This window comes from Xenopus laevis, chromosome 1S, assembly GCF_017654675.1.
Source record: "Xenopus laevis strain J_2021 chromosome 1S, Xenopus_laevis_v10.1, whole genome shotgun sequence".
NCBI classification, from domain to species: Eukaryota; Metazoa; Chordata; class Amphibia; order Anura; family Pipidae; genus Xenopus; species Xenopus laevis.
Genome location: NC_054372.1, coordinates 22,150,090 through 22,166,092, shown reverse-complemented (window position 1 = coordinate 22,166,092; position 16,003 = coordinate 22,150,090). Strand labels below are relative to the sequence as shown.

General features: G+C 38.0%; 1 protein-coding gene across 1 annotated transcript in view; it reads right to left on the bottom strand.

The window, feature by feature from the left end:
• Nucleotides 1-4,158: 4,158 nt before the first annotated feature.
• rbpj.S (recombination signal binding protein for immunoglobulin kappa J region S homeolog) overlaps nucleotides 4,159-16,003 on the bottom strand; it is a gene marked incomplete at its 5' end in the record, with an annotated part of 36,926 nt that continues 25,081 nt past the window's right edge. The window contains 6 exon segments of the mRNA NM_001090878.1: nucleotides 4,159-5,183; nucleotides 7,563-7,666; nucleotides 9,775-9,930; nucleotides 12,316-12,456; nucleotides 13,441-13,553; nucleotides 14,787-14,924. Of these exon segments, the coding sequence (NP_001084347.1) occupies nucleotides 4,868-5,183; nucleotides 7,563-7,666; nucleotides 9,775-9,930; nucleotides 12,316-12,456; nucleotides 13,441-13,553; nucleotides 14,787-14,924 (968 nt within the window).

Here is a 16,003-nt window from a genome sequence, read left to right as displayed (position 1 = left end):
GATGGATCAAGGACGAATACTGTTGGCATTTCTATATATGTATACGATATATATCTCGACGTGTGGTCAACACCTGCCTCTGGTGAGACAAATTTAGGGGAAACCAATTCCCACTTAGAATGAATCTACATAATCCAAAAACTGTCCCTGATGTTACTGGTGCTAGGGAAATGGAGGAACTTACAGGAGAATGGACAGTGATCTAAGTCCTACTTTCATTTTACAACTACTGTATATGCTTCCATTTAATGTATGTGTGCTCTCCTGAGTACTTTCTGAGTACTGAGCATTTAATTTCAAATTTATTTTCCCGAATACTACTAGGTTTCAGCAGAGACCCACTGGCAGATTATCGCACGGCGACAAATCTCCTCTTCTTCGGGGGCGACTAATCTCCCCGAACTGCCTTCCCTCCAGCTAGAATGAAAATGCTGGCGGGATGGCACTTGGAACGCTTCCTTTTCCGAAGTCAGCCAAAGTTTCCTTGTGAGGCCTCACGTGGAGATTCGGGGAGATTTAGCCGGCCGGTGAGAAAACGCCTCTTCTTCGGGCGAATAATCTCCCCTAACTGCCTTCCCGCCTGCTACAATGTAAATCGCTGGCAAGATGGTACTCAGAGCGCTATGTTTTCCAAAGTCACCAGAATTTTCCGTGTGAGGCAACACGTGGAGATTCGGGGAGATTTACTCGGCCGGCAACAAATCGCCTCTTCTTTGTGCGACTATAATCTGCCCGAATTGCCTTCCCGCTGGCTACAATGTAAATCGCCGGCGGGAAGGCAATCTGAGCGTTTCGTTTTCCAAAGTCATCCGAAGTTTCCTTGTGAGGCCACACATGGATATTTGGGGAGATTTACTAGGCCAGCGACAAATTCCCTCTTCATCAGATGACTAATCTCCCCGAACTGCCTTCCCACCGGCTACAATGCAAATCGCCGGCGGGATGGCACTTGGAGCGCTTTGTTTTCCAAAGTCGTCCAAAGATGCCTCGAGGAAATCTCGGGTGACTTTGGAAAACCTAGAGCTCCGAGTGCCATCCTGCCGGCTAGAATCGAAATGGGCAGTTCGGGGAGATTAGTCGCCCGAAGAAGAGGCGATTTGTCACCAGTTGACTAAATCTCCCCGAATCTCCACGTGTGTCTGCCCTAAGGATGGGTTTGTCAACATCCAGGGAGGCCAGTGATCATTTATGTTTTCTCAGAAATAGTCAAGAGAACACAAGGCACCCTGAGCAGACCCAACCCCCTGTTTAAACCTAGTGATATTTCTGCTTGTTCTCACCAGCTGAAAGACAGAGTCAAGCTTCTGATCAGAATGTATGAAAAGCAGCGGTGCAATCTACTTTTCTACTTTCATCTGTAACAATAAAATCTGGGCCATCTGAAATGATGGCATTCAAGGTATCAGGAGCTTCTTAGCACAAAACTTGTAACAGCCGCAGCAAAAAAGAGAACTATCCAATAGACACACGCCATTCATTAAAACTAACCTATGAAAAACTGCCCTGGCACTAAGCAAAACCTCAACATTCCAATTATCGGCATGGGTCTTGTGATTTTAAGTCCTGTGGAAAAAGAAAACATCATTTGGAACAAAAAAACAAATAATAATAATTATAATAAAAACACTTAACTTACACTTAATACAAGATATATACAAGATTTAAAAACTTCATCAGAACCTCAAACATTTAAAATGAATTCTGACGGCGAAGAAATTAAATACAAGATCCATATTTGTTTCCAACATGAATAAAAAAAAAAGAAATGAATGTGATTGTTTAAATGCCATGATTTTTTTTTTAATGTACGTTTTTTAGGTACGCAAGGACCAAGAGTAGTCTCTTTTATATATATATATATATATATATATATATATATATATATATATATATATATTTATTTATTTTTTTTAAAGGGTTGTTCACCGTTAAATTAACATTTAGTATGATGTAGAGAGTGGTATTTTGAGACAATTTGCAATTGGTTTTCAATTTTTATTATTTCTGGTTTTTGAGTTATTTAGCTTTTTATTCAGCAGCTCTCCAGTTTGCGATTACAGCCATCTGGTTGCTAGGGTCCAAATTACCCTAGCAATCATGCGTCGATATACATAAGACACTGGAATATGAATAGGAGAGGCCTGAATAGAAAGATGAGTAATAAAAAGTAGCAATAACAATAAATGTGTAGCCTTACAGAGCATTTGTTTTTAGATGGGGTCAGTGACCCCCATTTGAAAACTGGAAAGTGTCAGAAGAAAAAGGCAAATAATTCAAAAACTATAAAAAAAAAAAAAATAAATAAAAAAAAAATAAAGGCCAATTGAAAAGTCGCTTAGAATCGGTCATTCTATAATTACTAAAAGTTAAGTTAAAGGTGAGCCACCCTTTTAACCTCTTCAATGTAATAAACCACTGAAAATGTTTAAGGAAAAATATGTTACACTTAATGAGCTTAGAATAAAGCCTGGGCTTCTAGTGCATTCAGATTTTGTGAAAAATTCAGCAGGAGAACCAAAGGCAGTTACTGCTATGTTACAAACATGCAAGTAACACAACCAATGACAGGAATGGGCTCGACACTTATTGGGTAGAGGATATGGACCACCCCTATGCCACAAGATGCCTGTTCTCAGTCTGTGACTGGTTGCAAACATTTCAGTTCTGCATCATGGATGCAATGGAGCGAGGACAGATAACAGCACAATAAGAGAATATGTTCTACTATTCTAAACTACAAACCTATAGTTAACCGAACTGAAGATGCTAGATATTATGAAACCTAAAGAGATGGAGTTCCGGGCACTTGCCAGTCTCAAACAAGTTGTCTCAAGCAGGCACAGGTGTTTCTTGCCAGCTTCTAGAAAGGTTTGAACTGTTAAAGGATAAGTGAACCTTTAAAATGAGTGAATGTAAAAAAGTAAAAAGAGTGCTATTCTAAGAAATTTTGCAATTTACATTCATTGTCTATTTTCTTTTTATTTCAAGATATTAAGGGATACATGTGCTGCTAATATGAATGAATTTTGTTACACCAGCACCACCTGCTGGTCAGTTTTTATTTTATTAGGAGAAAGAAAAAGGCTGCTCTGGTGTTCCTTTTCTTAGGAAAGATTTGAGAAAGGTTTCTATTTTTTTTAGCAGAAAGAAAGTCTGCTCTGATGTTCTTCTGCTTAGGAAAGATTTGAGAAAGGTTTCTAATTTTTTTTTAGGAGAAAGAAAGAGGCTGCTCTGATGTTCCTCTTAGGAAAGATTTGAGAAAGGTTTCTATTTTTTTAGCAGAAAGAATGAGTCTGCTCTGATGTTCTTCTGCTTAGGAAAGATTTGAGAAACGTTTCTCATTTTTTTCCCCAAAGCAGAAGAAAATCAGAGCAGCCTCTTTCTTTCTCCTGACAACTTCCTTGACTACTTGGTGGTCAGACTGGTCTTGGAATAAAATAAAAAATAAACAATGAATGTAAATTGCAACAGTTCTTAGAACAGCACTCATTTTACATTCACTTATTTCAAAGATTTACTTTAAAAGGACATAGGCCCCCCGCATTCACACCACCTAATTAATACTTTCTGGTAGTGCACTTTTTTTCATGATATTAGCAGTTTTAACACCGCTAATATAATGAATGAATGACAAGGTAACGCCACCGCTCCAAGACTGTTGTGCATAGGTGCCCAGCCTACTGCTGTCATGTTAGAATTGAGCAAAGAAACCTCAGGAGGTGATTACTGCATCAGGGGCCAAGTACAGAACAACAGGGGGGCAAACAGTTTCATTCATTATAAAATTAATTTGTATAAACTGAAGAATATCAAATAAATTGATGTAACTGCAAATGTGCTTGGGGGGAGGGTTAGGCTCCCTGTTCAGGGCATTTGTTAGTGTTTATTATGCATGGATACGCACAGCAGAAACAGCATTATAACGGGTGCTCTAAAAAACATGCCTAAAATGCCTAGCACTGCCCCTCCTCAGATCATACTAATGGAACTGGGATGGGCAATGCAGATAATTTCACAGCAAATTAAGTGTAACATATCCGTGAAACTTTCCTTGCTGGGGGAGGATTTGAAAAACAGACCCAGAACAAATAATGAAAAACAGAATATACCAGACGATGACTAAACACAGCACTATAGACATACATAGTTTGTATTGCAGGCAAGGTAGAGGCATTTTTTTTTTTTAAAGCTTTTGCAGAGACTCTTCATATAGTCTTAAAAAATATACGTTGGCCTTTACAAGGTTCTACAATGCAGAAATAAACATTTTTCAGTTCATAAAAAAAGACTTCGGTTAAGAAAGAGAAAACGAAACAACACAAACAAAACAAAAAAAAAAAAAAGAACAGTTCCAGCCATTGACCAAAATATATATATCATTTTTTTTAACTGGAAGAGTATGGTAATTAGATTATACGAGTGCGTGCAGGCTCGAGGGGCCTAACCATACTTTAGAGCGCAAAGAAAAAAAATCTATTTGGTAACAAAAGTTGTACTATATGTTGTGATATAAAAAAGGTATGGTGAAAATGTACCTTTGACTAAAGCTTATGCAAGTTCCTTGGTCCGTAAAAACTATGTTATCTTCATGCTTCTCTAGCTTGCTGAAGGTTTCAGCCCAAGCCACATTTTCTATTTTATGCCCATTTTTGTAAAAATGCAGCAAAAATAGATTTTTTTTTTTTTCCATTTTATTATTGTGGCTTCTACGTTTTGCTCGGCACTTGCAGGTAACATGGTTCAGGCAACGTGAACTAGAAAAGAGAAACCTTTTTATTTCCCATGAAAAGCACATTTAAAAAAAAAAAAATGAAAAACCAAATGTCCGTTATACATGTCCTTCCATGTAAAAGTCCAAAGTTTATGGTTAGGACACTACTGCTGCAGTGGATGATGTGACATTGGCTGAATTTGTGCTGATGTTTGTGTAACTTCCCTCGCTGTTTGTGTTGGGTTCATTGGATGCCAGGAGACTTGAATTGGCTCGTAGGATTGCTCCAGCTGCACTGCAGTGTGGTCTAGGTCCGGGCTCTGGCGTGTATGTGAAAGTAAGGCTGGTTGAATAGATTACACCGTCGTTTCGGACCAACGTAACAGGCACCTGCACTGGCTGACGAACCCATCTCCAACCTTCTCGAAATGCGGAAATGTCAGGAACAACGCACAACATGCTTTCTGCACACCTGCAAGGATACAGATCTCAGTAATCGCAGTATTAAGCCATAGACACAGATTTTCCAGGAACCATCTTGCTCGAAGCATGGCCTGGGTTTTTTCATAAATGATCATGTTCACAATGGTTTTATCTTTTTGTTTGTACTGTTTCTTAAAGGGATTGTCATGATTTGTACGGTGTAGTTTTTATTTCTAAATTACACTGTTTACACTGCAAATAATTCACTCTACAATATAAAATGTCATTCCTGAACCAGCAAGTGTATTTTTTTTTAGTTGTTATATTTGTGTGTAGGCAGCCATGTCAGGTCATTTTGCCTGGTCATGTGCTTTCAGAAAGAGTGAACACTTTAGGATGGAACTGCTTTCTGTCAGTTTCTCCTACTCAATGTAACTGAATGTGTCGCAGTGGGACCTGGATTTTACTGCTGTTCTTAGATCTACCAGATAGCAGCTCCCTAACACAAGATAACAGCTATCTGGTTAACTTGCCAGATCTGTTGTTAAGCTGGCCATACACGAGGAGATCCGCTCGTCTGGCGGCATTGCCAAACGAGCGGATCTTTCCCTGATATGCCCCCCAACGGCAGGGCTATATCGGGGTAATCCGAACTTTCGGCCCTAGGGACGAATGATCGGATTACAACGAAGAGCAATGGCCTCTGATGGGTCGGTTGCCGGAAAAGCTGAACCTTCCCGATCAACATTATAACTGATTGTGTCGCAGTGGGACCTGGATTTTTCTATTGAGTGTGGTTATCTTGTGTCAGGGAGCTGCTATCTGGTTACCTTCCCATTGTTCTGTTAGGCTGCTGGTGGTGAAAGGGAGGGGGGTGATATCACTCCAACTTGCAGGACAGCAGTAAAGAGTGACTGCAGTTTATCAGAGCACAAGTCACATGACTTGGGGCAGCTGAGAAACTGACAATATGTCTAGCCCCATGTCAGATTTCAAAATTAAATATAAAAAAATCAGTTTGCTCTTTCAAGAAATGGATTTCAATGCAGAATTCTGCTGGAGAAGCACTATTACCTGATGCATTTTGAAAAAATTATTTTTTTCCCATGACCGTATATTTAATCTAATAATATTAATGTATAATATCTAATGTATAATAATAATATATAATGTATATTAATGTATAATATCACATATATATATACAAACAATCCCTGTTTTGTTTAAAGGGTAAGGCATTTTTCAGTAGCAGTATGCACAAAATGTCGCTGTCTTAAATATATTGATAATGGGTTGAGTGCAGAGGACTCTTGTTTATATTACACTTTAAAGGAGAAGGAAAGGCTAAAACTAAGTGAGCTTTATCAGAAAGGTCTATATAAATATACCAGTAAACCCTCAAAGTAATGCTGCTCTGAGTCCTCTGTCAAAAGTAACACTGAATTTATTTCCTTCTATTGTGTACACATGGACTTCTGTATCAGACTTCCTGTTTTCATCTTAAACCTCCAGGGCTTGAGCATGCTCAGTTTGCTCCTCTCCCTGCTGTAATCTGAGCCCAAAGCTACATATGAGCAGGGAGAGACTCAGACAGGAAATGATGTCATACCAAGCTAATGGCAGCTGCTATCCTAAACAAACAGAAAGAACTTTTAGAGCTGTTCACTTAGGTATGGTAAAGCATTCTACAGAATAAATACAGTCTTATAGCTTGCACTATTGTGTATGGGCAATAAACTGCTTCAGTAGCTTTCCTTCTCCTTTAAGAGGTAGATTTATCAAGGGTCATATAGTAAATTCGATTTCGTTTTAGTCAAAACTCATAAATTTGAATTAGAAATAATCCAAACTCAATTGGAATTCATCAAACCTTTACCCTGGGAATTATTGGAATTCAACTATTCGCCACCTAAAACCTGCCGAGTTCACGTATAGGTCAAATGGTCAGTGGCAGAGGTCCAGTGATCCATTAAAGAGGTTTAGCCTTCCTGTCATTCGAGTTTTTTTCAGAGAAAAAACTCAATCCGAGTTTAGTAGAATTCGATTCAAGTTTTCGAGTCTGTAATATTTGTTCGAGTTTTCTGAAATTTTTCTTAACCACTCGGGATGCACAGAATCCAGGATTCAGCCTTTTTCAGCAGGATTCGGCCGAATCCTTCTGCCCAGCCTAACCGAATTTGCATATGCAAATTAGGGGTGGGGAGGAAAATAACGTGACTTTTTGTCACAAAACAAGGAAGTAAAAAAATATTTTCCCCTTCGGATTCTGCTGAATCTTTCGCGAAGGATTCGGGGGTTCGGCCGAATCCAAAATAGTGTATTTGGTGCATCCCTATTAACCACCCAATCGAATTTAGAGTATACTCTAATTTATTAGAGTAAAACCTAAATGGGCCTCTCCAAGTCATATTTAAAAACATTCATGTACCTGTACATGGTCTCAGCTTCCACATCCCCAAACCAAACACGTAAATTTGGAGTGAAATTCTGTCCTGTGAGCTCCAGCATTGCTACGTCTCCTCCACCATTCAGCTGGACAAGAAAATGATAGAATGCACTAACATTATATAATTAGTAATACACACTGTTCAATGATACTGAAGAGAAGTTTAAGTAAACTTTAACCATTGGGGGGTTCAAATGTCTTTATTTTCTCTTTGGATCCATCAGAACGTCACTTTTATCATTATCATCATCATCTCATGATCAGGTAACCTATGGCCTATCATTAGCAGCTTGTGTAAATAGAAATAGCTTAAAATATGTCAGCTCCCAGATAGGAAATCAGTGGCAGGTAATATGTATTTAAAGGGTCTAAACACATTAAAAAAAAAACTCTATTAGTTCTTTAACGAATCAGTGGCGAGAGGAAATAATAAAACTGGAGGTATTTTACTTTGGAGTAGCTAAGAAAACAATCTTATGTTTGCCTTTATTAATTTTACTACTGTTGACATCTAAGTTATTTCTATCCAATACTGGATAATCTGTGGCTTAAAGGAGAACTAAACCCTAAAAATGAATATGGCTAAAAATGCCATATTTTATATACTAAACTTATTGCATCAGCCTAAAGTTTCAGCTTGTCAATAGCAGCAATTACTAATATGAGCTGATGCTACAGGGCTGATTATTAAATTCTGATGCACTGGTTTCTGTGCTGCCATGTAGTAATTATCTGTATTAATTACTAATCAGCCTTATATTGTGACATTTCTATTCTATGTGTACTGTATATTGTGAGTGGGTCCCTAAGCTCAGTAAGTGACAGCAGCACAGAGCATGTGCAGTAAATCAGCAGAAAAAAAGATGGGGAACTACTGGGGCATCTTTGGAGACACAAATCTTTACTGCTAAAGGATTGTGGTTGCCTTGGGCTGGTACAGAAGCACAAAACATAATGTACAACATTTCTACCTACTTCTTAAGTTAAGCTTTAATTCTCCTTTAAAGGGGTTGTTCACCTTTGAGTATTATGTAGAGAGGGCTATTTTGAGACAATTTGCAATCGGTTTTTATTGTGCTTGCTTTATTTGGCTTTTTATTCAGCGGCTCTCCAGTTTGCAGTTTCAGCAATCTGGTTGCTAGGGTCCAAATTAACCTAGCAACAATGCATTGATTTGAACAAATGACTGGAATATGAATAGGGGAGGCCTGAAAAAAACGAGGAGTAATAAAAAGTAGCAATGACAATACATTTGTAGCCTTACAGAGCATTTGTTTTTAGATGGGGGTCAGTGGGCCCCATTTGAAAGCTGGAAAGAGTTAGAAGAGAAAGGCAAATAATTCAAAAACTACAACAAATAAATAATGAAGACCAACTGGAAAGTTGCTTTGAATTGTCCATTCTATAACATACTAAAAATTAACTTAAAGGTTAAAGGGGTGGTTAACTTTTAGTATGTTATAGAATGGCCATTTCTCTAAGTAACATTTCAATTGGTCTTCATTTTTTCTTTTTCATAGTGTTTTTTTTTTATTATTCGCCTTCTTATTCTGACTCTTTCCAGATTTCAAATGGGGGTCACTGACCCCATCTAAAAAAAACAAATACTCTGTAAGGCTACAAATGTATAGTTATTGCTACTTTTTATTGCTCATCTTTCTATTCAGCCCCTCTCCTATTCAAATTCCATCTCTTATGGAAATCAGTGCAAGGTTGCCAAGGTAATTTTGACTATAGCTACCAGACTGCTGAAATTGCAAACTGGAGAGCTGCTGAATAAAAAGCTAAATAACTCAAAAACCACAAATAAATAGAATGAAACCCAATTGCAAATTGTCTCAGAATATCACTCTCTACATCGTACTAAAAGTTATTGTAAAGGTGAACAACCCCTTTAAACACCCCTTTAAATGAAGGCATCATTAGTTTTTACTTACTTTAATAGGTCAAAAAGGTCAGCTTTAGCAGTATAAAGAATTTGAGTATTAGAAAGTAGGCGCACGCCATTTTCTAAAACAGAGGGTTTCTTCAAAAAATAAACAGAAGCCATTTGAGTTATGCCCAGAAAAACGCTGGCAAAGGACCTTTAATTTAACAATACTATAATATCCTTGAGCTGATATTGAATGAATCCAAGCAATGGAAGTGGTTCAGAGATCTTATTTAAAGGCCACACAAATGCAGTTTACTTTACCTGAAGGCTTTCCACTACAGGCACTGGAGTCACTGGAGCATTTATTGGCCCCATGCCTTCATAGAAAGTGTATTCCGCCTTATCTGTGCTAATGATTGTCCAAGAGGCACCGTCGTTAATCATCTCTTTATTTGGTTCTTTGGGACACGGAGTGGCCTAAAACACAATGTGTGAACAGTTTATATACTTTGCAAGTGTCAGAATTTAAAATATACATAATGATGTAACTGTCAGTATAATAAAGAAATGCCTTACATTGATTAATTGAAAAGCGTGCCAAAGATTTATATGGATGTCACTTCAGCCAGAGCATCTATGTCCCTATGTAAAGATAAAACTGGTGTATTTGCTCCAGATACTCTACTATAGTTTATATAAACAAGCTGCTGTGTAGCCATGGGGGCAGCCATTCAAAGCTGAAGAAGGAGAAAAGGCACAAAATACACAGCAGATAACATAAGTACTGCTACAGTTTATATAAATAAGCTGCTGTGTAGCTATGGGGGAAGCCATTCAAGCACAGGATACACAGTAGAGAACAGATAAGTACTACTATAGTTTATATAAACAAGCTGCTGTGTAGCCACGGGGGCAGCCATTCAAAGCTGAAAAAGGAGAAAAGGCACAGGATACACAGCAGATACCAGATAAATACTACTATAGTATATATAAATAAGCTGCTGTGTAGCTATGGGGGAAGCCATTTAAGCACAGGATACACAGTACAGATAATTTCTGAAGACTCCCAGCAGGTTTTTATATAAACTAACTATAGTAGTACTTATCTGTTCTCTACTGTGTATCCTGTGCTTGAATGGCTTATAGTTTATATAAACAAGCTGCTGTGTAGCCATGGGGGCAGCCATTCAGAGGTGAAAAAGGAGAAAAGGCACAGGATACACAGTAGATAACAGATAAGATTTGTAGTAAACAATGGGAGTCTTCAGAAATTATCTGTACGGTATATCCTGTGCTTGAATGGCTGCCCCCATGGCTACACAGCAGTTGTTTATAAAAAACAATAGTGTAATATACACCAGTTTTACCAACACTACAGTATATGTTCATTCCTTACATTACATACTTACATTTTCTGTTACTACAGTTCCTTTAAGGGTTGGCACGAGCTGAGCAAATGTGAGCTTAGAGTTAAACATTCCTATTTCACTTTAAGGGGCACATGTATCAAGGGTTGAATTGAAAATTTGGAATTAGAATTAGTTTTTTTATGATCAAATTCAACTAGGGAGTTATTCAAATTCGATTCAAGTTTTTTTAAAAAAAAATTAAATTTGATTTTTGAGATTTATCATACTCTGGCCCTTTAAGAACTCAAATTCGACTATTCACCACCTAAAACTTGCCGAATTGCTGTTTTAATCAGCAATTTAGTCAATGGGAGATGTCCAGGGATCAATTTCGAGTTGTTTGCAGCCTTCCTGACATTCGAATCAAGTTCTTTCAATTCAAATCGTATTCACTTTGAGTTTTTGGGGTCGATTTAATGCATCAGAGTTTTAAAAATTAAATTTTTTAAATACACTTCTATTGGTCGAATTTATGGGAGTTTAGGAGAGTTTTTTAAAACTAACATGAATTCACAATTCGACCTTTGATAAATGTGCCTCTAAGTGTGTTTGCAAACTGAAAAATATGCATTATACTTGTCCTTACTATAATAACAGCAATAGCTCGCAGAGACCTTTGTAAGTCTTCCTCTGATGTCAATCACAACACTGGAGCTGCAGCTATCATGGCTAAATGCAGGAGGGGCCTAGTGGGAGGAGTCCAAGGGAGGTGAATACTTAAGCATGGCAGTATTTGTTGGTTGTATGTCCTTATTAGTTCTATGGCATTGCAATCAATCACCTCTAAAATTGGAGAACACTCATACAATCTGTGTACTGTTAAGGGCTCCATCCTTAAAATCCCAAGGGCTAATACCAGTAGAATCAGCTATATTTGATTTCATCAAAGACCAGCTCTAGGGAAGAAATTATTTCAACAACGATATCAATAACCAACCACTTAAAGGAGAAGGAAAGCTACTGAAACAGTTTATTGCCAATAGATTAGCCACAATAATGTAAGCTATAACTCTATATTTATTCTGCAGAATGATTTACCATACCTGAGTAAACAGCTCTAGAAGCTCTCTCTGTTTGTTTAGGATAGCAGCTGCTATATTAGCTTGATGTGACATCACTTCCTGCCTGAGCCACTCCATAGCTCTGGTCTCAGATTACAGCAGGAAGGGGAGGAGGGAAAAGGGAGGGGGAGAGAAGCAAACTGAGCATGCTCAAGCCCTGGAGGTTTAAGCTGAAAACAGGAAGTCTGATACAGAAGCCCATGTGTACACAATGTGGTGTTTCTTTTGACAGAGAACTCAGAACAACATTACTTTGAGGGCTTACTGGTGTATTTATATAGACCTTTCTGATAAAGCTTATTTTGTTTGAACGTTTCCTACTCCTTTAAAGCAATACAACTAGCATGCAAATCCCTTTCATGCATTGATAAAGACATGAAAAACCAACTCACTTGAAACTGGATAATTCTTTCCTGAGAAAGGCACAAGTACATTCTCTCTGTATCCTTCAGATAGAACGCACATTTGTGAAGCTGGGACACAGGATCATCTGCATCTAACAATGCCGTCTGTTTATCCACTTTGCGAATAATCTGCAAGAATTATATTTTTATTTCATCTTAAAAAAAACTGTGAAAAGTCTGCAAACTTTAAGGCCTGTGTCACCTTATTTCAACTTTGTTTTAGAGAGATACCACATTTTTTGTCAGACACTTAGTTTGAGCCTTTATTGACACGTTCTATTAGTACCCACAATACTTTGTCACTCTGGAGAAATTAAGTGTTAGGATTTGGTTTGGTATTTATTCAAATCATTTAAGGTATTTGGCTGGATCTGAACTATGCATCTTTTTCATTTGTAGGATAAAATCCTAAATATTGTATTAATGCTGACTCTGTGTCAAATCACACACCGCAGCACAAAATAAGACACAAATACAATCATTTCCTTCACCGTGACAGATTTAGCATGAAGGTTTATGTGGTGCTTCTCAGGAAAACGCATTTTGGTCATATGAAAATGCCACAAACCAGACAATGCTCTTTAGTAATGATTGCTAAATAATAGAGGCACATTTATCAAGGGTTGAATTTCGAATTCTTGTGAGTTTTTTAAACTCCCTTAAATTTGAATGAATCCAAATTCGACTATTAATAAAATCGAATTATTAAAACTGAAACCAATTTAAACGACACGAAAACTGTAATCGAATTCAATTAGAAAAAACTCAATTCGAGTTTTTTCTCCGAAAAAAACTCGAAAGTCGAAACCTCTCCCGCCGACTTAAACAGTAATTCGGCAGGCTTTAGGTGGCGAATAGTCGATTTCTTAAAGGCCCAGAGTATGATAAATTTCGAAAATCTAATTGGAATTTTTTAAAAAAAACTTGAATCGAGTTTAGATAAGTCCCAAGTTGAATTTGACAGTTTTGAAAAAATTTGAGAATTCTAATTTGAATTTTCAATTCGACCCTTATTAAATCTGCCCCTTAGTGTTGACTTTTTTTATGACACCACTTAAATAAATATATTAAAATAGTTATCTGTTTCTATTTAAAATTACACAGAAAGTTTACCAGTCTTGGGAGTGCCATGCCAGTTACCGAACATACAAGTTTCACCGTCTGTCCATAGTGAATGTAACCGTCACGCACTGTGAATTCCTCTCCTTCGGATTCTTCATCATCCACTAAAGATGAAAACAAAATCAAGAATGAGGAGGAAAGATTCAGTCACCAAATCAATTGTGGATGCAGCTGGGACTATTAGAGCTCATACAGACGGGGGCAAACCCTCAACAAATGTTCTATCTTAAAAGGATTCGGTCATGATTTTTATGGTGTAGCTTTTATTTCTAAATTACACTGCAAATAATTCACTCTACAACGTAATAAAATTCTTGAACCAGCAAGTGTAATTTTTTGTTGTTGTAATATTGGTGTGTAGGTGCCATTTCAGGTCATTTTGCCTGGTCATGTGTTTCCAGAAAGAGCCTGCACTTTAGGATGGAACTGCTTTCTGGCAGGTTGTTGTTTCTGCTACTCAATGTAACTGAATGTGTCGCAGTGGGACCTGGATTTTACTATTAAGTGTGGTTATCTTGTGTCAGGGAGCTGCTATCTGGTTACCTTCCAATTGTTCTATTAGGCTGCTGGGGGGAAAGGGAGGGGGCGATATCACTACAACTTGCAGTACAGCAGTAAAGAGTGACTGAAGTTTATCAGAGTACAAGTCACATGACTGGGGGCAACTGAGAAATTGACAATATGTCTAGTCCAGGAGTGCCCATACTTTACTAATACAAGTCTACTTTTAGTGATGTTTTTGCCCAGTATGGTTTAAATCCATAAATCCATTGTTAGCATTCTGTTCCATGGAAAGTATTACTTAAATATTGATTTATGAGAAAATGTATTTTGCTATATTTAAACATCTATTTCTTATGTAACTCTTAATAAATATCCGAATGAAAAGAATGAAATAGGAGGGTAATATATCTATCTATCTATATATGTGTGTGTGTGTTTTCCCGTGACAGTATCCCTTAAGACTAAGGGCAGAGAGCGTTGGCTCTGCTCCTTTCAGCATGCTTATTTTTCAGGCTGAGATATATGGATCCGCTTGCATGCAGTCACACACAGCAGAGTGGAGAGAAGCTCAGCCTTGAAAATGGCTGCTTTTACATAGTTGGACTGACTGTCACTCTGCTGCATGTGCCTGCACGCAAGCGGAAGTGGTTCCATTGTACAGGGATGGGGCACAGAGCTGAAAAAGATGCAGTCTGAGAGCAGCGGAACCAGAGCTAAGTCTCACCTTGGCCTAAATAATGGCTTTACTCAATCACAGCTTTAGCGAAAGGTTGATTCTACAAGCTGTATTTCAGCACATAATCTATTTTAGCTTTGGTGCAGTAACTACTTACACAGGTGAATGTAGAAAGCTCCCCACTGTTGCGAGCTGGCGTGGAAGTTGCCGCCTTCTACGTGCAGATATCTTGTACTGACTGTCTGCGATCTCAGCCGGTTAAATAGTGCCACTTTTGTCCCTGATGCAATACATACTGGAATATAAAACATACCAATGTAACTGAATAGACAAATCTTTAATGGTATACATATAAAAAAAAATTAAATATTCAAGGTCGATCCAGCTCTTAGTGTAATAGCTTTAAAAAACACCCCAAATTCAATGGGAACTGCCACTAAGTGCCAGGACCTGTCTAATGACAAATACAGTGCTGCTATAGGTCAATACGTTCAAACACAGTTTATAGCTGAAGTAAAAAAATGCTATCTAAAAACAAAGCTTCCCAGGCTTAGATGGAATAATCAGCAATCCAAGGCTGTATGTAGCGCGAGTAAAATGCACGTGGCTTGTTTATCTGGCTGAATAGCCTGGAGCAAAAAAAAGAGAGAGACTTTACTTAAGTTCCTTTTGTAAGCACCGTGGGTAAAACACTGTGGCTCAGTTATAAACACTGGAGAAATTTGCCTTTGGGCAGTAACCCATAGAAACCAATCAGTGATTAGCTTTTTTTTCAGCTAGCTGCAGGTTGAACACTGAAAGCAATCATCTGATTGGTTGCCATGGGTTACTGCCCGGTGCAAATTTGCCCGGTGTTTATAAATAACCCCCAGTGTGCTTTCATTGCCTTATGTTGTGCTTCCGTTCTGGGTCAGTACCGTATATACTCGTGTATAAGCCGACCCGTGTATAAGCCGAGGTACCTAATTTTACCTACAAAAACTGGGAAAACTTATTGACTCGCGTATAAGCCTAGGGTGAGAAATAAAGCTAAAGACTCTCTGTGTCTATATATATTTTTTTTTTTGGTGAAGAGAAACGGGTCAGATTTGCCCATCACTAATCAGAAGCCATTAGCAAGTACAACTTGACTGCATTTTGGGCCAGAGGGAAAGATAAGCATGCAACGCAGCACTGTCTAACCAGCAATTTCTCCAGCTGAACTTGAACTACAACTCCCAGCAAGGCTTTGCCATAGGAATAGACATCAACGAATGCTGGAAAACTATTCTCTACGCAAGATATGTGACACTTTCAATAGAGTATTTCCAATATAATTTAAGAAACGCACGAACATTGACTGAATTTACAGCCAGATCAGCAAAATTTGGGGTG